General features: G+C 36.3%; 1 protein-coding gene across 2 annotated transcripts in view; it reads right to left on the reverse strand.

Moving 5' to 3' along the window:
* Positions 1–5,900: 5,900 nt before the first annotated feature.
* Positions 5,901–21,864, reverse strand: part of NBEA (neurobeachin) — a gene marked incomplete at its 5' end in the record, with an annotated part of 454,102 nt that continues 438,138 nt past the window's right edge. For both annotated transcript variants that reach the window (XM_084201080.1, XM_084201079.1), the window contains 5 exons: positions 5,901–7,500; positions 7,995–8,146; positions 8,859–9,055; positions 12,286–12,387; positions 21,194–21,364. In XM_084201080.1, coding sequence (XP_084057206.1) covers positions 7,410–7,500; positions 7,995–8,146; positions 8,859–9,055; positions 12,286–12,387; positions 21,194–21,364 — 713 coding nt within the window. In that variant the 3' untranslated portion in view covers positions 5,901–7,409. The remainder of the gene's footprint in view (positions 7,501–7,994; positions 8,147–8,858; positions 9,056–12,285; positions 12,388–21,193; positions 21,365–21,864) is intronic.

Raw genomic sequence — 21,864 nt, forward strand, 5'->3', positions numbered from 1 at the left:
TCATGCCAAAGGAGGAGTTGTCCATTCCTATCCCATGGGAAAACAGGATTGTTGAAGCACCTTGCTATGTGCTTGCAGTTCTGCATGATTTTTCTGTCTCGTATGACCTGGTTGCTGCTCACTGTCGGCACATCTAGCCTTACCAGGAAAAGTCTTTTGAAAATCAGAAACATATAAACTATCCACCTGCTGCCTGACAATCCTAGTTTGCTGACTTTAGAGTTCGCTCCTCTTAATTGTCCATCACCCTGAAAACAATTTTAAAAAATCCTTAAAAAAAGCTTCATGAAATTTTTTCAGTATTTGATAACCCCTGCACTTCTGCGATCAAATCACTGAGACTGCACAGAGTTTTTCAAGGTAACTGCCAATCACTAAAGTAGATTTAGTGGTCTTACGACTTTTTAAGTGAACTTGGCTTAAAAAAGTGGCCTACATTTGTGCCATGTAAACTTACCCGTTTAATAAATTTTTTATGCGAAAAACATCTTTGCCTCTGTGGGTGTATAACAAACAAAAATAGAGGCCATCAGCTGGAGTGTTTTCAATAGTATATGTGGCTTGTCAAATCTAGAAAACTTACTGAAGTAGAAAATAATTACAATAAATATAATACAAAAATAAGATTGCACAAAACGTGCAAATACAAAGAAAGGTAGAATTTCAAATGAGCTTGAGGTTAAAAGTTGTTTTACCAAAAATGTGGTTTTGAGCTGAAATTGGCTGTTGTCATTGGTTGAATACTGTCAGGGAATACAGAAAGGTGAGGATCCTGTGTTTGATACACTTTGCACATTTAGATGTAGTTTACACTTACCAACTTAGACCTAAGTGATTGAAGAATTCTTTTCAAAGAACACAAATGGATAAGTGGTGGATGGTAAAAAATAACTGCTAATGAAACCTGGGGGTTTTTCTGTTGTTGTTCTAAACCTTATTTAGCTGTTGTCTGTACATAAAGGTATTTCTATAAAAACACCCTTAAGTTCCTGAGTCTTCTCAGAAATTACTTTACATGTAAAAATTACTTTTTCTTTTACAATGTTTTTCCATGCTTAGAGAAGATCTACTTTATCACAGAAAATAGTACTTACTACACTTATTACCACACTATGTTGAACTCATTATTTACAGTTGTATGAGATGCATTTCAAAATCCAAGTTTTTCATAAAATCTCCTCTGTCCAAATGTCAAAAGGCATTGAGATCAATATTAGACTGAAAAATTTAAGGTGAAGCATTCTAAAGTTCACTGAGAAGAGAGTGTTAGGCAAGAGCAACCACAATACCTCCTAAACCAGTCTTGCAAATGAGTTATTCTAGGCTGCAAAAGGATTGTGTGCATTTGCTAATTATCTTCTGTTGCCAACTGTGTGTCACTCTGGACAAGCCCAGAACATATGCCAAAGCTCTGCAGTCAGTATACATCGTCATTGGCACTTAGAATACTCATTAACCTGGAAGATATATTCTGTTTTTTGGAATAAAAATTCTTCTGTCTAAAATGTTGCTGTATATTTATCTGTTGTGACATTTATATGATTGCCTTTTATAACTTCATGGTTTTCTCCCCAGTAATATATTTTCCAGTCAACCGCTATGTACCTTCCTGTGAGTCTTATTAAAGAGCTAGGCCAGCTACCTGCCTGTAAATCCGTGGAAGCTGTTTTGTATCATTTACTGCAATGCATGGTTGAAATGTCAGCCTGTACCAAACACACATACCTACCTTAGTCCAACAAGGTCCAGCTGCAAATGAAGGTTTAGGTGGACTGTAGGTGTTGTCCCTCTCCTGCCCCTGTCAGCTCCAGGAAGTGTCCAGTGCACAAAGAACACACTTTTTAATACGAAATGTCCCCATCGTGCGCTCACAATTGCTGTTCTCTTCTGCCTTGAGTGAGAACACCCTCAGAGGAGAGGTCTGAAGCCCAGGCTCCTCTTCCCCTACTTTCTCATGCTATTGGCTTGATATGTATGGGATTAATAACCAGATAAAACTGAAGGAGCAGAGAGGCTGGCAGTAGTGATGGGATTTAACTCAGGACCCTCTTGCCTCACCCCCTGTGCACCAGGGCCATTGGTGCCGCACCTGGGCAGGGAGCAGCTGATGCCTCTCACATCAGCAGCAGAACTGGGGGATGACTTCAGACAGCCCAGCCCAGATCACAGCTCTGTGGCCCCCAGCCTGCCCTGGGCAGCACAGGAGCAGCCAAGCACCTCGCCTGGCCTGCGGCACTGCCGCTCCGGGGATGTGCCATGTGCTTCCACCGAAATATGGGGTGTGCAGGCTGAGAGGGTCATTTGGACCCTGAAACTGAGCATGTTTGGGATGCAAACATGAAATCAGTCCTTGTAACATATTTGTCATTGTTTTCAGGAATTCCAGCCCATCTGATATAGAAACAGTTTCATTAATCAGTCAAGCTAACTTACATCCATTGAAAAATTATCCACACCAGAGAAAGACGTTTTAAACTCCAGGACAAACTGAGCCCATTCTGCACACTGGCTGGTGGATTTTGGTTCTCTGAAACGAGCTGAGGACTCTCTGTAGAAATTCCTCTAGCTTGCAATGTTACACAAGGCAAATAAATTACCTGCGGAATTTTAAAGGTGGAATTACATTATTCTAGAAGTTCCCAGTGAAAATAGTACATGTGTTACATATCTCTCCATGAAAAATATAAATTAAATAATAGGGACTACTTAATTTATGTGTGCTCAAAGTTAAATTTTCAGCTAATCTAAAATGTCTCAAGGCAGTGTATTCTGTAATTTACCTCAAAGAGTTTAAAGGGTATGGATGGGGTATCTTTTGAGTTATTGATTTTTGCCTTTTTTTAAAAAAAAACCAATTAAACCTACAAAGTCCTAGCCAATATGTTAAAAGGGAAAATGAATCAAATTATGACAGTCTTCATTGTGACATTATCCTATAGAAAATACTTGCTTACAAGTAATTTATGGATAAACTAAAATAATGAGATTATTTACTATCACAATAATTTGTGAAAGATAGACTTGATAGTTTTGATGAGCTTTCAAATGTGTAAAAAGAATAACCATGATTTCATGAAAGACATCTAACTAATTCTGAGTACTCTTTTGATGAAGAATTAAGAGTCACTTCCATGTCAATATCTCAAAAAGGAGTTGTTTCCAGTGTCCAAAATGTGGTTGTTCACCATGGATGGACCATAAACCAAGTCAGCTGTTTGGCAGATTTTCACCTATGTAAATCCTTATGTAAACTAATTATATGGCCACAGCTTATAAACTTTATAAGAAAGCAATCACCAGACTTGTTTTTCTTATCAATTTCAGATATTGAAATTCAGTTACTGTAGATGTTGCAAAATTAATCACTAGGCTAGGGAGTCTATAAAGTGTACTGTACTGCATAGGCATATAAATGTCCAGTACTATTTTGCTGCTTAAAATACCAGCTTTAGTCCATGCATTTTTAGAGTTTGGAAGTAACACACACACACCCCCACATGCCCAACACACCCACACACCCCGAAGCCTAAATAAAACCAGTTTGCAGTAAAGCCCTGGAAAATTGTAAGCATAAACTTCAGCTTTAAGGATCCAAATGAAATATTCATATGTACTAAACATTGTGTATCAGGAGGTGGTTTTCTTGATGTTGTCATAAGTCAGCCCTTCGCTCCTTGTGTCTGCTTCAAATACTTTTATCCCTGGGAGCACGAGGCTTGCTTCATCCTGCTTGCTTGTCAGCAGGGCTGATGCACTGCATTATAAAAAGCATTCTCCACAACTGCTGCTCACAGGCAGCGCTTTTAGCCCTACACATACAACCTGCAAGGTTCTCTATCAACAAAATCATTATTTATGCAAAGCTTTCCCAGCAAATTGAGCCTAACTAGTCTTTTATTGGGGTAAATAAGCAGCAGCCTCTGTTTGATTATTGCCCATGTAGAGAAAGCAGCATTCTCCTCAACAGTGGTAGGATCTGGACGAGGAATACACCTTGCAGATCTTGCATCATTTCTCCTGGAAGGCAATGAGTTGCAGTTCAGTGCTTAACTGAGGATGAACTGGCAGAAAGGCAGCCAATAACTGTGCATTATCTACATCGTGGGCATGTTTTAGTTGCACAGTTGTATCCTTAAAGCTGCATCTCCCTCAGCTGAGAGACTCGTGGCATCTAACTGGCTTGGCCAGAGCTGCTTCACATTCCACAAGCAGCTCTCAGAGACTCCCTGGGATCAGTAGCTCAGATTTCTAGAGAGAAAAAAGGCAAGATTTACTGTGTGACAGAAATGGGCAGCTGAAGCATTGGAAAAGATTTGTGACATTTACTGGAGACCTGTGTATATTGTCTGTTTACTGTAAGAGGCCCTGAAATAGATGGTGTACACTAATGTAATTAGCACAAACCAACAAATAAAACAAAGGAATTTAAAGTTCTTGGCACTATTATTATTATTATTATTATTATTATTATTATTATTATTATTATTATTATTATCGTTTTCATTGTTGTTGTTGTTGTTGTTGCTGTGTCTTTTTATGAGTCTGACTTGTCTGGGTACCCCTACCTATGAATGCAATAGAGTGAGAGTGTTTTTTTATTCTTGTAACCCATGGCAAAATTTCTCATGTAAAGGTTTGCATGGGCACAAAAGCTTCTAATTTGTGACTAGATTGTATTTAACACCATGCTGAGAGACTTAATGAAAATAACAATATTAATTAAAATAATAGAATTATCCATTTTTTGTTTAATTGCAATGGTGCATTTTAAAACAATTTGTTGAATAAAATACAAAATTAGGGGTGACACTTGTATAATGATGGAATGGAGGTTGTGACATATCAATAAACTGTCTCACAGGACATTATCAACATACCAATCCTCTCCTCTCCCATATCTCCTACAGCTTCAAAACAATCAAGTGAGGTCACTGTACTTTCAAAAGCTGATTGACATAAATGGATACCTGCTAAAATGTATACTGTATTCTAATAAGGTTCTCAAATATTGGCTTTTGTTCATTTTGATGCTTATTTAAAGAACAAACCTTCTAAATTTAGACGAAATGACTAGGGTAACAAATTGAAATGTTGATTGCTATTCTGCTATCAAGAATTAGAAAACTTCTGAGAGTTTTTACTTCTGGGAGGAAAATATTTTGCTTACCATTGCTACCTTAACTTAGACACCCAAAATATAGATATCCATATGACCCCACTTACTTGCTGTAATCTTTGTAGGGTCCTCAGCACTTCCAAAAGGTAACTTATCCCCTCTGTTTTGTTATGCTGTGCAGGCAGTGTAGATCTCTAACTTTCAATGCCCAAAATAAGATTAAATTTATTCCATGTCATCAGTTACTGAGAGATATCCAAAATTCCTCTCATCAGATCTTTGCTCTCTGTAAAGTCTATTACATATGATTATTTCCTGCTCAAAAGGATCCTTAGTATCCCTTAAAGGCTTAGATTTTTGTTCTTTTTTACTTCCTCTGACCAAAGTAACTTTAGTGGCTTCTCTCATGATAGTCAAGAGAGTTGCAGAGGTCACTGTAACCTGTGAGGTTTTTTCCCTGGGACCCCAAGAAAAACAACCACCCAGAATTGCATACCTTTGACACATAATTAGCACATAAGTAGGAATTTCTCAAAAATAATTGCTCATAATGATGATGGGAATGCTTTGGAAAAAAGTTGCATTGGAATGAAAAACAATCACTGAATTCTTTGCATATTTTATTTTTCTTTTTGATTTCCAACTCACACACATCTGGCATATTTTACATCTTTGCAATAAAACATGGTTACAATAGCTTAAGGAATTTATATATCCAAAATATTTCACCATGATCTCAAGATGAAATGAACTTGTCTTCCAGATGTTCAATAGTCTCCCAATTCTAAGCTACAAACTCAAGATATTGCTTACAGACAGGTGATGAATAACTTAATCATTACGTTGATCCCCATGATTTCCGGACCTTATAAATACAAACAACAATGAAGAAGGAAATTCAGGGCTAAACTTACTAATACAAGGTGGATAACAAATAAGTAATCACATCAATAAATAATGATATGTTCCTGGTGCAAAGTGCCAATACAAAGAATCCATTATCTTTTTAAATAAATGACTGCAAGTGAGTGTAAATTCTGAGAAAATTACATTCCTGTTACATGCCTCATAGCCCTACCGACACAATATGTACATCTATGACAATACAGTCACCAAATATACAAAGAAGAAACATGAATTAAAGTGTATATACCCCTGGGTGTGTAATTTGATCAGTACAATGTGCAGAAAATTATTCTGATAGTTATCGTTACAGTATTGTAAAAGATGAAGTGCCTTAGTCTGAGTGGCTTCAGGTGAGATTTTCAGAAGAACTGAAAACAACCTCAGTCACCTCTGAAATGAAGCTAAGGCTGTCAAATAAACCAAGCTCCTCAGATTAAAAATAAGGGGAAAAAAAATCAGTGAGGGCTCTGTTGCCCATGATTTATATGCCAAATGTTAATAATCCAGAAGTATAGCACTTTGTCTGTATTGGGAATCATTAAGCATTACAAAGCATTAAATTGAACTTCCCTCTTTGCTCCCTTTCTGTCTAGTCTTTAAATTTAAAAGGGAGGAAATTAATTTCTATTGTATAAATATGGCAAATGATGGCTTTTTATCCAAATGTTTTGTGAGCAGAACTCCACTTAAGAGGGGTAAACTTTAGATTCAAAAAGTGAAAAATGTGTTGGTGAAAATGTCAGAATTACTGTTTGCTCCCAAATTCAACCCTTTAACACAAGCTGTACCCTTAGGCAGATCTCCAGTCTGATTTATGTGAATGCACCTGTTCCTTCAAGACATCAGGTTTAAAGTACATGCAAGTTGTAACTCCACAATAAAATTAAGAAACAGTTTTGTTCTTTATACAAGGTTTTACTTTTACAAAAGTATCCCTTTAAAGTTAAGATGTGCATCTGATGTACAAAGTATCAAACATATTTTTTTTAATCTCAGCTTGAAAAGAGGCTGGAGATGGGATGCATGTTAGGTTCAAAGCCTAAACATTGAAATAACTGGACACAAGGTTCCCCAGAATTTTCAAAAGTCTCTTGTGGCGCATCCTACTACCTTTTCTCAATAAACAAAGATATATGAAATAATTACCAAAACATTTCCTAATTCATATAATTTACATGATACAAGCTTGCTTTTCAGCAGCTGGTGTTCAGTTGTGAAAAAACACACAAAGTAAAATGGTTGCTGACTACAATGTACAGCTATTGCTGGGTGTAATGGAATGTACAACGGAGGTCAATGCAGACGTGGTTTTCCACCAGAGACTACACCTTTCTTTGCAGCACTTGTGCTCTCAGCTTTACCTGGGCTTTCAGTTCTTCACTGCACTTCAGTATCTGTTCTGATGTTCATAATGCCACCGGTTAAAATCTATATTAAAAGCTACGATGCTGCCAGAAGCCATGCCAGTAATCAGAGTTCTGAAAAAGATACCAAAGATGCTGATGTTAATTCTCTTTTGCCTTGTCGAGCTGTTGTGTTTTTTCATAGACAGAAAAAAGCTAAAAGGCACATTTTTCAACACTGTCTGAAGTTCTTAAGCTTGGCTGAAAATCAGAAATATATCTCAAATTTTGCAACTGGTTTTAAGGCATTTAATAGGCACTACTGCACTCTGATCAAATCTGACTATTCCTTTGTTTTTAAGTTAATGAAATTTTAGTCATATTTTGCTAGCTGAGTGTCTGGCTTACTAATTTCAATGAAATAAGACCTCACCTTAATGTTAAGTGCTTGCATGATGAGATTCAAGTATCAGAGTAAGTGTTGAATAAGATAAATTAACAGGAAAACAACTGAGTAATTATTTTTTACACATCCTGTTAATGACTCCATACCATATACACAAAGTTCATGGAGATGTATTTTTTCTGTAATTTTAGTATTTACATACAAATATGAATGTCAAATTCACCTCTGATCATGAGACAGATCCATAGCTCTTATGCCAGCATCACAGCCAGGGTAAATATAGAGCTGCTTGAAGTCACAGGCCTGCCATACTTCCACTACACCATTGTCTCCTCCTGTCACCAGGTTCTGCCCATCACTGCTCAGGAGGATGGCCTTCAGGAGAAAACAAAAAAATCCCAAGCACACTGTTAGCTTTTATAGAAATGGATCAATATTTTAAAAGCTGAATTGACTTAAAAGCATTCCTTATGTTCTGCCCACTTTAAATTTGAAGCAAAATGCTTTCTCTCCTCTTTTGCCCTTGTCCAAAAATAAACCAACACATTTTGTATCATCAAATTTTAAAAACAATTGTGTGGTATTAAACATGATAGATAACAAAAAAGCTCCTTGACTGAATCTGCCAATACTTAAGTTCAGCACACCAGAATTTGTTCTACAATACTCAGTGCTATCACTACAACCTAAAGCAGAGCAGCAATCTGCATTCCTAATGCTGCTTCAAGTGCTTGTGACAGAGCAGAGCCCCGAAGGCATGAATTCATGTCTTGGCTAATAAATGAAGAATGAGGACTTTTCAGAGCATTTTGTTTCAAAGACATATTTCGCATTGAAATTTAATGCCAAACGAAAATTCTGGGAATATTGTGGGCTCATAAACTATTTGTTCTTATTTATTCTAGAAAAGCTTAAGTGCATTTTGATATTTGGAGATGGTGATGAAAGGATATGTGTTTGAATCGCTTAACCAGGAGGCAGCAATTTTATATATATGACTTCCTCTAAACCGTACAGCAAAAAAATTCAATTTATTTTAATAAATAAAGGCAACACACAACAAATGTTTGTTTGCATTTAGATTTACCCTGGTTGAATCATTGATCTCCATCTGAGCTAAGAGTTTGCCATTAATGCTGAAATTGCTGAACCGTCCTCGTTCATAGTAGATGATGCAGTGACCTTCACTGGATACTGAAATTAAGCGAGGGTACAGGCAGTTTTCTGTTCCTTCCAGGGCTCTCAGCAAGTCTCCAGTAATTGTGTGTACTAGGCAAGGACCTTCTGTATATGGAAACATATTTATAACATATCATACGTTTGCTGTTTATACAAACGATGTAGGCTGTGCACAAAAATGATGCATAATACACATTTATATCACATTAGTGCAGCATAGATACAAGAAGCTGCAATGTTTACTTAAAGACTTTAACATACACAAAAGAAAAGGAAATACAAGAGCTAGCATGTTAAGAAAATAAATGCAATATGCCCAGAAGTGTATTATTTACTTAGACTGGTAGGAGTTTTTCTTGATCTGTCTTCTAAAACATTCTTTCCTCTTCCCAAGCATTCAGAAGCTTCACTCTTAGTGATTTTCTCCAACAACATGAACTCTCTTTAGCCTGCCCATTCACATTAAACAGATGTGGCCCTATCAGTGACTAGTGGGAGCAACTCCCATAGGGCATGTAATCATATTACTGCATATTTCTCCTACAGACAATGGCAGTTCCTGTAGATCCTCTCCCCCAATAAACATTGGTTATGCATAGATTTCAGTCCTGATTTGTTTCAGCAATGGGAGTCATGTGAAAGCGAACAGAGTCACAATGATACTTGGAGTATAAGAGATTTTAGGAGATCACACTATAACTCTGTCTGCTCCAGAGAGATTTTAATATGGGATTTTGATGTCTTTTTATTACACTCATGAAAGAAACAAACAGCTATGAAATCTACAATGTACATTTTAGGATGCAAAACTAAGCTTATTTGCGTTTCAAGAACAATGAGAAAAGTTTGTTTTGAAAGTGAGATCTGTATTCCTACAAAGAAAAAGGGTCTCTTCTCTGATAAGTGTGATGAGTCACAGGAAATTCTAAATGTTTTCTTTTATGAATCACAGGATAATCCTGGACTGCACAGAAATCTCTTCCTTATACAACTGGTTCATGACCCTGAAGGTAAATTCATATTGGCAGACTCAGCCACCTCATGTTGAGTCCTTCTAACTTTGAAATTCACACAGCAGCTGGGTTTGCCCAGGTAGAATGAATCAGCATCAGCACATTTATCTGTGAACTCTCTGATGCAGGCTTTCATCTGTGTTTGCATAAGGTATTATGCAGAGGAACACCAAGTTTGGCTGCATCCATGGGATACCACTGCAATGGAAATAATTTATTTTCTCAAATAGTTGAATTTCAGCTTTGGAAATACTGAAGTGCCAGAATATTACAAAAAGTGATGCCTTCACCTTTAGAAAAATTACCTTGTTAGATTTTTCAAAAGAAAATACCTTCATAGCTGAATGGTCATGGGCACAAAAAGGCACATCTGATTTAGGATGCCGCTGTAAGGACATACAGATTGTTTTTCGGGTTTGTTGGGTAAGAACGTGGAAGCATCAACCTGATTCACAAGATTTTCCACAGAGGAGTCCTAAATGTGCTGTTTTCCTGCTTCAGTAGGTTCTCAAGTGCTGCATGGGTCAACATAGTAACACAGCCAGTTCCAGGGGAACAGCTGCCCACCAGGAAGCACAGGCTGAGCTCACACTGGATGGCAGGAAAATGCAATACTGCCATGAGATGCCATCTAAGAAGGGACTGAAACTAACAGATCAGAAGAAAAAGCTTTTAAAAAGGCATATCTTGGAAAGTAGCAATTAAAAAAAATATCTCTCTGCACTTTTATATGGTCTAAACTTTCAAAAGGAAGAATATGGGAAGACTACTTCAAGAGACAGAATGGGCCTCCATTTCTCTTGATCAATTATAAACATATTCTGCATTTTATTTAAAAATCTTTAGTTCTCCATCAGCTTTTACCTCTAAATATGTGAAAGTTGCCAAAGCAGCAAATAGTTAATGAATCAGAAGATAACTGAGTACAGATTCCATCTATATTAGCAAGAGGCAATTTGCAAAAAGATAGTTGGAAAGGGTGGACTGTTATGGCAGCCAGAGTGTATGAAGCTGCCTTAAAGGGTAAGAAATAGCAGTGCATCAAGAAAAAAGACTTAGCTCCAGCGTCACTGTACATTCTTTTCACAAATGTCTTGACTTTGCCTATGACTATTATGTAGTATGCCATTAAAAGAGTTAATGACCCATTAGGGTTTCCTGTTAAAAATGGCTTTACTCAAAAGTTTCGCACTCGGCTTTAAAAATAAATGTTGAGCTTCAAGACAGTATAAAAAGCAATAACCCAGGAGCTCAGCTGTGAGCAAAACCTGGCAGAGCAAGCATCACATCCTTCTTACCCTCAGAAGCAGCAAATTCAAAAATGAGTACAAAGTTATCCATGGGGATGACTAAAACAGGCATCGCTATAGAGATAACAAGTCACTGGATTTGGATGTAAGAGTAGAGTGGAAATGAGATAGGAAGACATATAAGGAAAAAGGAAAAACGACGGTGATGAAAAGAAAGAAAATAAGAATAGAAACAATGAAGCACAAAAGAAACTAAGAGAAAAGGGGGAGAGGGAGAGCCAAATAGGAAAGGAGAAGAGAAAAGGACATGTAGTTTGACAAGTTAAGAAGCTGAATGAGAGAGGGAAGTGGGGTAAGAAAAGTGGCCATGGAATTAAGAAGAAGTGGGAGAAGCAGTGAAATGGAATAAATTAAGGAGAAACAGAGTAAAGAAGGATGAAGCAAACATTCATTGAGGCTGGTGCTTTATTTACATTGATTACTGGTCATACAGGATATTGCTGCTGGCTTGGAGAAGTATTTTGAGCACTTGTGTTAGCAATTGTTGTGTGCTCTGGATTCCATAGACAAATAACAGGGAGAACCTGAAACTGCTCATTATTTAGCAAACATCTCAAAAAGCCCTACTGGACAGAATGCTGCACAGTTCCAAAGCAAACTGATCCTGCTTCCATGGAGAGTGAGGTCAGTCCTATAAATTACCTCTCAGTTAAGATCCAGGTGGAGAATTTTGAGCTGGCCCTTCCTGAAATACATGTCTCTAGCAACAGGTTTCTTCAAAATTACTAGATGTCATTAGAATTATTGTACATATTTTTATAAAATACACTTCCAGATCTCGGCAGAATAGCTGCATAAACTGACAGTTGGAAGGAATGATCAACTTAATTTGTGTCTAAACTTGTAAGGGCAGATAGTAAATAATATTCAGAGAAACGTGCTTCAGATTGTCCTAGAATTACAACATGTCTTAGGAATAATTAAAGCATATGTATCTTGAGGGAAGTCTGAGAAATACCACTGAGAAAGAGTCTAAAAATGTTAAGACTTAAATCATAAAAGCGTTTCTGACCTTTAGCACCACTGATAACAAGTCCCAGCTCTGCACAGACCGACACGCAGACAACTTCATGGTCATGACCAGTTAGAACGGCGCGAGGAGCTGGATAATCACCTGTTAAAAAAAAAATAGAAAGTGAGAAAAAAAAGAAAAAGAAAACAAGGGAATGCCAAATCTGACATATTTTATCAACAATTTTTCTGTAATTTGCTTTAAATCATTAACCATGAAAGAGGTGCAGTGTGATTAAATATCTCTTACTTAGGATACTGAGCCAAATATATTCAGATATCACAAAGCTTCAAAACCACAACTTACCAATACATTAATGAATTAAATAAAAGAACACAAAGAGTGGTGCTATTGAAAGCAGCTGTAATGTAAAGGCCTGCTATTGAGCATATATGTCTCCAGACTTAAGCTATGAACCTAAAGAATTTAGGTTGTTCCTTTAATAGTGATCCATGAAACAAAAAAAAATTGTTTCATGAAACTGGGTGTAGGAAAAGAAGAGAATAACAACGCTGTACTAGAAACATACTACTGCTGCATAGGTAATATTGTTTCAGAGACACATGGAATTGTCACAAGTTAAAATATGCCTAAAAATGGCTACTGGTACACATCATTATATATTTCTTTATTTATAGATATTATAAATATATATTCAGGACTGAATATACATTTTATTTTGGTTTCAAACAAGTGTGCATTTATGGAGTATTTACATGACAAACAGCAACATTTCTATTGTTTCTAATACAAACAGATGCTGACAACCTAATTGGTTAGTATTTGATATTGCTCTGCCAGGCTAAGAAAGTAAATTGGCAAAAAAGAATTAGCAACTTGCTAGATAACACAGAGTTCACATCATTATATTTGCATTGTACAAATGAAACACAGGGAATTGGGATATTCGAAAGGACTGGAGCTCTGCAAGTGTAGTTCACATACTAAAAGAAAGTAGGGAAGTACAGATAAATTACTGTAACATTAATTCTGTATAAAGTAACAAAATGGTTAATCCACGCTTTTCTCAGCAAGAATTAGAAGCAAAAATCTCATTAATACCAGTTACCTTTAATATCAGTGTTGGACTGGAAGTCTTATCTGGTTTTGCTGGGATGAGTGGTACAGTTGGTAAAGATAGCTATGTTAAAGCAGGCTCCATTTACTTTTTTCAACATATTTTTCATAATGTTTTGATTTAAACCAGTTTTATATGCAACTGACTATGGACAGCATGGATGGCACAGAAGCTGGGTCAATAAGAAATCTTAATTTATTTTTCCATAGAGAGATATGTACTATGAGCTACATGTAAGAATTTTGGAAACCAGAGTTTGGAAAATCAGTTTGGAAATCAGCTTTCAGTTAGGAAACAATTCAGTTTTGGACACAATAGTACAGAGTGTGCCAGTCTAACAAGTTTTTCCAATATACAGACACATTAAAAATTTCTTAACCTCTACTGCAAACAGCTACCTCAATAAATCCTAGTTTCCAAAACTTTAAACTATATTGCAAGAAAAAAAATCTTTTTTGTCTGGAAACTGAAGATGTGAACTGAAAACTGAGATTTACTGCTAGGGAAGGATGAGTGTCACAAGTAAAAGAAAGATTATTTGAGTAATTCATCAAAGATATTTTGATTTTTATAATTTCCCCATCAACATTTCTTTGAGCACTCCATCTCCTTTCAAGGGTTTCTTTTCTCCAAGTGCATAACATAAAAACAACCAAACAAAAAAGAGGGCAATTAATTAAGTTTAAAGTTCTCCACTTTTTTTTTCTTCTGTGTGTCCTCCTGGAAAAGAGGATTATGCTCAATGGCCATCTTGGCTCAAGCTATGATTATAGAGGTATCATCAGACTGCATCAAACTGGATGCAGCCATTATTAAATGGCTGAAATTTTTGAAGGAAAAGAAATAATGCAATTTTCAAAAGGACATTTTCCTCAGTGTTTCCTAGGAAAGTTCTATAAGATCAAGGAACTGTAAAATTCCAGAATACACAAAAAACCCCCATATTTCATTGACTTCTTGATTTATAAAGGAAAATGCTTATAGGAAGCAACTTCCCTAAAACATAGATCTATGAATCTTATTTTGTCCTGTTTTTCAGTAAATACAAATTAATAATGGAATACCAATATTAGGAGTAAATGTCCAGCAGTAACTGAAAATGGGAATTTTTTTCCCTTCTGGCTCAAAGAAAAAATTATTCACTGATATTTTCTACAGAAAAAGCTGTGGCATGAACCCCAGTCATATTACATTTTATTGCAAAGGAAAAAAGCTGTGAACTCCAAGAATCATTCAAAATCTAGCAAAATATTCTGTCTCTGTCACATCACCACTGATAGATGCAGCCAGAGGTCAAAGGCTGCAGCTCTAAGGGAATTGCAGGTGAAAATGTCCAACCTAAGAACTGAGATACCATCACTGTAAACTCCCTGTGATTTCCCCAAAGGTGCACCTTTGAACTGAATTACTAGAGGGCAGTAGGAAAAAAAAAATATGCTGTATTTCCAAACAAGTAAGTTTTTCTAGAAAGTCTAAAATAACACACATATTTCTTTCCTGCTGAAAAATATAATGCTTAATATTATTGTAAGGTTCTTCAGGAACAGATGGTACTCCTGCATAACAAAGAAAAAAAGAAGAGGGAAAGACAAAAGACTGTTACTATTTCTCTCATATTGCCCTTTTCTAGGACTTGTGCACTGATTTCTATGGGGACACATCTAGGAGGCTTCTGTATAAAGAAACATGAGAGCACATGGCAAATTAAACTTCCATTTCATCTCTCACTTTGACAAAGGCTATACCTGAATTAATTGCTGAAAAGGAATTTACTTTGCTATTGGCTTTACTGCCAGGACTTTTCAGGTGCTCATCAGAAAACAAAATTTTAGAAAATACAGTGGCTTTCATGGAAGTAAAAATGTAAGAGCCATCTCAAATTTCTACTGTCAGAAAAAAGCATCTTAGAGTTTGATTAAAAGATAATGCTACAACCAATAAATATGAATATCTCAGAAAACGGTCAATGACAATGCCCACAACACAAGTGAGCAATGAGTGTAAAAGAAAGACTGCTGACAGGAAAATATTAATATATTCAAAATATTCCCAGCTCTGGGAAGCAGGGCTGGTTTATTTGATGAGGAGTATTGTATATAGCTACAAACAGTTCACCCAGGTGAGAGGGCTTTCAGGTACCTTGCACAAATCCAGAAGGTAAAATACAGTGGAGCACAGGAAATTATGGATTTGTAGCATCTCTTCTTATCTCTTTCACTAAATTGCTTTGGGATCTTGGGCAAGTTGCAGAATCACCCTGCACAATTACCATGGAGCATGCTGTGTAGCATGGACACAGACGTGTTGATAAAATACGAAAGATAACTGCATTATCTCAGGTGGATTATTGACTCTTTTACCTTTACACAGCAGCCTTGGAAGAGAGATGTCTTTGGCATGGAGTCAGTAAAAATTACAAACTAGTTTTCAAAGAGCTTCTGCTCTGGCAGAGCAGTGCCAAGATATTAAATTTTTTTTTTATTTCAAAAATTAATACTAATAATACAAACTTACAAGTACCATAATAACTCCTTAAACAGACAAAGCAGATAGCACGTGTGCCCATGCTAGTGCAGTGCCTTCAGACAGCCACCCAGTCCTCTTGGTGCACAGCACACTGGTGACTATTTTTAAACTGCTGCCATTTCAAGGCTAAGCTAGGGCATATTAAAATGTGATAGTGAAAGGTATATAATAAAATAATAAAAGGGATATAAAACAACAAATGAAAGTTCTGAGATCAGAATAACTACTCTTTCAAGACACAAACCTGCAGAACCCTTAATGTTCACAACTTCAAATTGTTTCAAAATTACGTTATGCAAAAGGAACACCTAAAGATATACTTCATGACAGACACAAAAAAATGTATATTGACTTGACAAAGATACTTTATGGTGAAGTTTACCCTCCCTTTCAGATATATACTGAATACACTCACTGGGACAGGATGAAATCTTAGCAGCTATGAAGATTATGTTATAATACTAAACAAACTCATCTTATGGCTGATAGAGCATTTTTCAATGGTCAGCACAGTTGCTGTTAGAAGAAGTGGGGTTAACTCCCACACCTCTTGTGACCATCCTCTTGGAAGCTACAATAGGTAATGAGAAATGTCAAGTCCCAAGATCAATGAAATTTCAGGCTCTAGGGAAAAAACAGGAACAGCATTGATCCCTTTAAAGAACACCAGTCAGAGGGTGAATGTAATATATTGCATGGAGAGGCTCAAGAGGATAAGCGGCCAGGTCCAACATACTTACCTGACAAAAAATTCAATCAGCCTTTAGCACAAGCTGCCTACCCTTCCTTTCTTTCATGCAGGAGTCTGATTCCAATTAAAGTGTGCAAATTAATTTTTATCACTTCCAAATTACTTTCTGAATTTGTGTCTGTTTCAGATGAAAGCATCTGTCCCTCACTTTTCTGCAATTCTATAATCCACTTTGGTATATCTGTTCAAAGACTCTGAGATAGTTCTCATTTTCAAAATCACTTGTTTGAAAGAGACATTCAATAAAGTAATCATAAAATATAAAAATAAAACAGTTATAATGATACATGTTGAACTCCGGGGCATATCATATACTTTCTTTGCTCCTTTTTTGTGATGACTAATATAGTTGCCATGTGAAAAGAAATTTGTATACAAATTAGCACTCAGCTAAAACAAATCTCTATATATCATAAGAAAAATCAAAACACAAATTGTCAAACTCTATCCCAATAATTCTTCTATTCAGTCTCTGAGAACTGCAAAGATTTACATTTCCCATATCACTTCAAACAATTAAAATAAGCAAACAATGTCCTTTGCATGTGCTGGGTCTTACTAAGAGAAAACAGATACCTTTCACTGCTCTTGCATCTGCAGCAGGTTTATACAATCTCCTCATCAACTTAATAATGTACAGATTCAAATTAGCTATTTCAGATGGGCAATTTTGGCTCAGAAAGTAGATATCTGACCCTGGCAAGAGGACTAAGCTTCATTTGGTTCAGTGTTTTTCCAGTAAGTGGTATTTAAGAAACAAAGTGAAGTTCAAATGTACATAAACCCTGCATTCAGCAGCCCTTCAGCCTGCAGGAAATCCTGCCACATCTCTTGCTTTCCAGAATCATTCCCAAACATCAGCCTCCAGTCTAGTCTTTACAGGACCTCCAACATCACCACCCCTGGAGCTTAGCAATGGCATGGCCATGAGACCAATGTTGAACTAGAGAAAGTACAAATAGGGACAAGATTTGCCCTGCATGCTGTTGTTGCAGGTATGCAGCACATTGCTCCTGATCTCTTGATTAATTTCTATATCAGATCATCATGATGTGTAACATGCATAAATATAAGCATAGTAAAGGATTTTGCTTTCTACCAGATCTAGAGGTTCTCAGGGGCCCATCCTAAGACAACTTACAGCTGATAGTCAGCACATACCTGTCAACATGGGGATGAGGGCCTCAATTCCCCCGTCTCTAGAGGTCAAGAATGTAGTCTCCTACTTCCTGCACAAGTACTCTAACCTGGAGATTTCCTTCAAGCGTTTTCAGAAAGTTACTGTTTGGAAAGCATTGCATTTAAAACCTGGCAACACTTCACTCTTCTCACAGTGATTATGAGAGGTGTCAAGAAATTGCACCAAGTGCAAATTAAACCAGAAACTAATTTTTGACACTTACTGTAGAATAAAAAAGATAACTTGATAAACATATTGATTGGAAAAATGATTTTAAAATTATAAAATGAAGATTACCATGCTCTCACAGGCAAGCTTTCAACTACTGAGCTAAATCAATCACTTGCATCTTTTCTCAATTCTCCTCTTTCAACAAGAGCTAGTTCTGTGTTTCCCACAGACCCATCTGAGGTGACCCACGGAGCATATGCCTGTTCAGGAATTTCAGCAGAAGGTTCTACATAAGTCTGACAGGTTAGGTTGTTGACATACTTGTTATTTAGTAAAGATTACATCTACTTCATGGATTCTGTAATAAGAATTTTAGCAGAATCCGTAAGAAATTTGATCTGACAATCTTTAGCCTGAGAGTATTTCACAATAAATTGTGATTTCTATGTTTTTGAATGGAATGGTATCTATATTTTTCTATTCAAATGTCAAACCACACAAACTGCTTAGGATTGGAGGTCTGCTTTTTCCCCCCTTTAAGATTTTCTGAAACAAAGTTCCTTTCAGTAACTGGATGTATTGAAGCTAAAATTGATAATGAACTGTCTTTCAGCTTAGATAATAATAAAGTCAAACATCTAAGCCAGGTAATTATTATACCTGACATTTTTCTTTGAGTTCTTTACCTTCTTATATCCTCTGGTATAAAGCACCTTATCTGTATCTCCAGACAACAGCTTTTAAAAAAACACAATATCCCTTTTTTTCCCCTCTGAAAATATCATCTACATCTTTCTGGAAATTAATTCTAAAGATGTTAAGTAATTGGATTTGATCTACATTGATCATATCACTTTCATTTTTCCTACAAGGAAACCTTCTAACAGCTCTACTATATACTACTAATCTACTATAGAAGAGTAGATTAGGAAATATTTCTTTATTACTTCGGTGGCTTTAACTATGTAAAACTTCAAACATATTTTCATAAGGAATGTTGAGAATGCTTCACTCTTGGAAATTAGTTCAAAGGGAATCAGTCATATGACAGTCATCATGTCTGCTCATGGTAGCAAGCAGAAACTATTAGTCATTACTTCAGCAGAAACAGTAATTTTAGAAGTTTTTAAAGGCCCTGTGTTTTTGTGATCTATCCCCATTAATGTATGTGCATGAAAAGTCAAAGTAGCTGTTAATAATGATAGGCTTCCAGCACATGTAGTTCTGGTTACAGTACAGTACTAGTATATAATTAGCATATCCATGGTAGCTTCAATCCAATGAATAGAGATAGAAATGATAGAAGTGCCATCACTCTTCCTCAACATGAGTCTTCAACGTCTTCAACATGAATATTAAAAAATCTTATCAATGTATTTCAAAGCTACCACAATGGTCTAGGGCACTTAATCTCCCTGAGTTCTGTTACCTGTGCCTGTAAAATTTCATTTGACTGGATGTGGCTATCTGCAGCACAGTCTCCTGTTAATGTGACCATAAGGCCATTTCTTCAGCAAAACAGCACCTTATCCATGCAGAGGCAGAGACAGAGAGCAAGTCATACACGTAATTTTTGTTTTCATTTATTTCTGTCAGCCAGGTCATATCCTTCCTCTCCTTTCATGAAATTAAAGACCTTCAAAGCAGACAATTCCAAAGTTATACAGCTAAGATATGAAATCTGAGATACAAAAAGTAGCACTTCAGAGCATTCAGATATATAAGTGATGACAGAATAATACCAGAACTAAAATAATTCTAACTGGAAAAGAATTGAAGCAGTTTGTATCAGCCAGAAAGGAAATGCTAATTGCAAGGCTGTCCAAGCCCTTTACAATTAAGGGAGCTAAGGAGAAAGTCTTACATTTTTTTCTTTAATGAGAGTAGAAAGCTCTTTTTATTTTTCTCTTATCATAGAAATGACTAATACTTTATATGAATCACACAGGCATTCAAAGAAGAAAAATGCCATCTACCTAAACAAACTGCTAAAAAATGAAAATCCTTGTCAGACTGAATTTATCCATATTGGAGAATTACATACTAAAAAAGTCATGGAATATAGGCAAAAATGAAAAAAAATTTGCTATTGGAACACAATTTTCTTCTTTCACCTCTATTTTCTCTATTATAGAAGCAAAAAAATCTGGTGAGAAAACAAGGCTTTTATCTGTCTCCCTTCTACTCTGCTTACACACAAACGGGGAAAAAAAATCAAAATTCAGTAAAAAGTTTCTTACTGCAAAATTACCAAAATATTTACTTTGAAACACATAAACCACTTTTCTACCAGACGTTCAGCTGAAGAAATATTTTCACTTAGAGGTCTGTAACTGACAGTGCTGCCTCCAGTCAGTATTTGAATCAGAGATCAGAACTGATAGTGACAGATTCTTACATTTTTATCCAAAGACAAAATCCTCCTATTGGAAATTATCATTAGAAATCAGAAGCTTCTTTAAGTGAAATGGATTTAGTGTTGCATAAAACAGTTCTCATATATGGATAAAAGCTGCTCTAGCTGCAGCCATATCTCTGGCATGGCTGATGGGATCTTTAAATTAGTGGTGCAATTTAAGTGCCCTTTTGCATAAATTAATATTATTATTGTGTCCCACTCACTCTGCAGAGCACTGATAGTTAGTCCTATGCAAATGAAGTGCAAACTTTTCCTGATATTTTATCTTTTTCTATTTTTATTCAGCCAGATTGCTTCCCCAAACTATAGAAAGACCTTTCTCAAGAGAGTCTCATTTAATTCCATGGCATGTGAGACATTCCTTTTTTGAAAAGACAAGCAGCTGACATAGCATGCTGTAGCACAAAAGGAGTAAGTTAAAATGCCAAAAAATATTTCAAGGGAAAGGGAAGTCAAAATATAATGATATATGTCCTGTCACTTAAAGGCCACAACCATCTTGTTCTGGTTTATGATGACATGATGCTATAAGTGATAAAGGCAATTACAAATTTAGGAGCTATAATCCCATCCTATTGTCTCTTAACATGTAGAGAGTGTGGAAACATTTTTTTTGGCTAGCAAGCAATGCATTGCTTAGCATGTGGTGCTCCTGTACTAACTTTCAACCTGTAAGCAAAGTTATGATATATTTGGTAATAAATTCTGACGCTGAAAGAAGGAATGCTAAAAGAAAGAGGTGTGACAGAAGAGAGGGAGAGGTGTTGTTTAAAGGACACTTACTGCTGTTTGGATTGTCACCTATGATGTGATGCCGGCCGCTCCAGTACCAGAGCAGCAATGTGGCGTCGCGGGACCCGGACACGATGTAGCAATCACCCCCGATGTAGGACTCCGACCTGGCCAGGCAAGTCACCACATCCCAGTGGCCAAACACGATCTGAGTTAATTTTCCTGGTGGGAATGCAAAGTCATGCAAATTCAGTTTTCTAAGGTAGTAGCAGCATTTAGAAATCATTAACTATATAATTAATATTCAGTTCAAATGTAACTTTTGTTTAATATCCCATAATTAGGGTTCACGAAATGCTACAAGAAGATTAAAAAAAATCACAAAGATTAAACTTTTTTTCCCACCTTTTTTTTCATTCCTGTTGTAGGCTGTGCTCTGTGGCAATCCATAGTCTAACCCTTATCTCTGAAAATCAAGGCAGTGCTGTAGTCACTGAATATTAAGTGGAGTTATGGCTCCATCAGTTTTTAAGCAATGGCATTGGAACAGTATTTATGAATTTCATGAGTGATATGCATAAGACTGCACTTGAACTTTTCCATACTTGTGCTACATTATTATGTCAAAAATGTGGGTTTTTTCTATGATAATGTCAAACTAAGGTTTACTATGATTATCACCTCCTCCTTTCTATTATTACAATTAGTTTTTAGCAATAGAG

This window comes from Fringilla coelebs (genome assembly GCF_963513975.1).
Source record: "Fringilla coelebs genome assembly, chromosome: 2".
Lineage (NCBI taxonomy): Eukaryota > Metazoa > Chordata > Aves > Passeriformes > Fringillidae > Fringilla > Fringilla coelebs.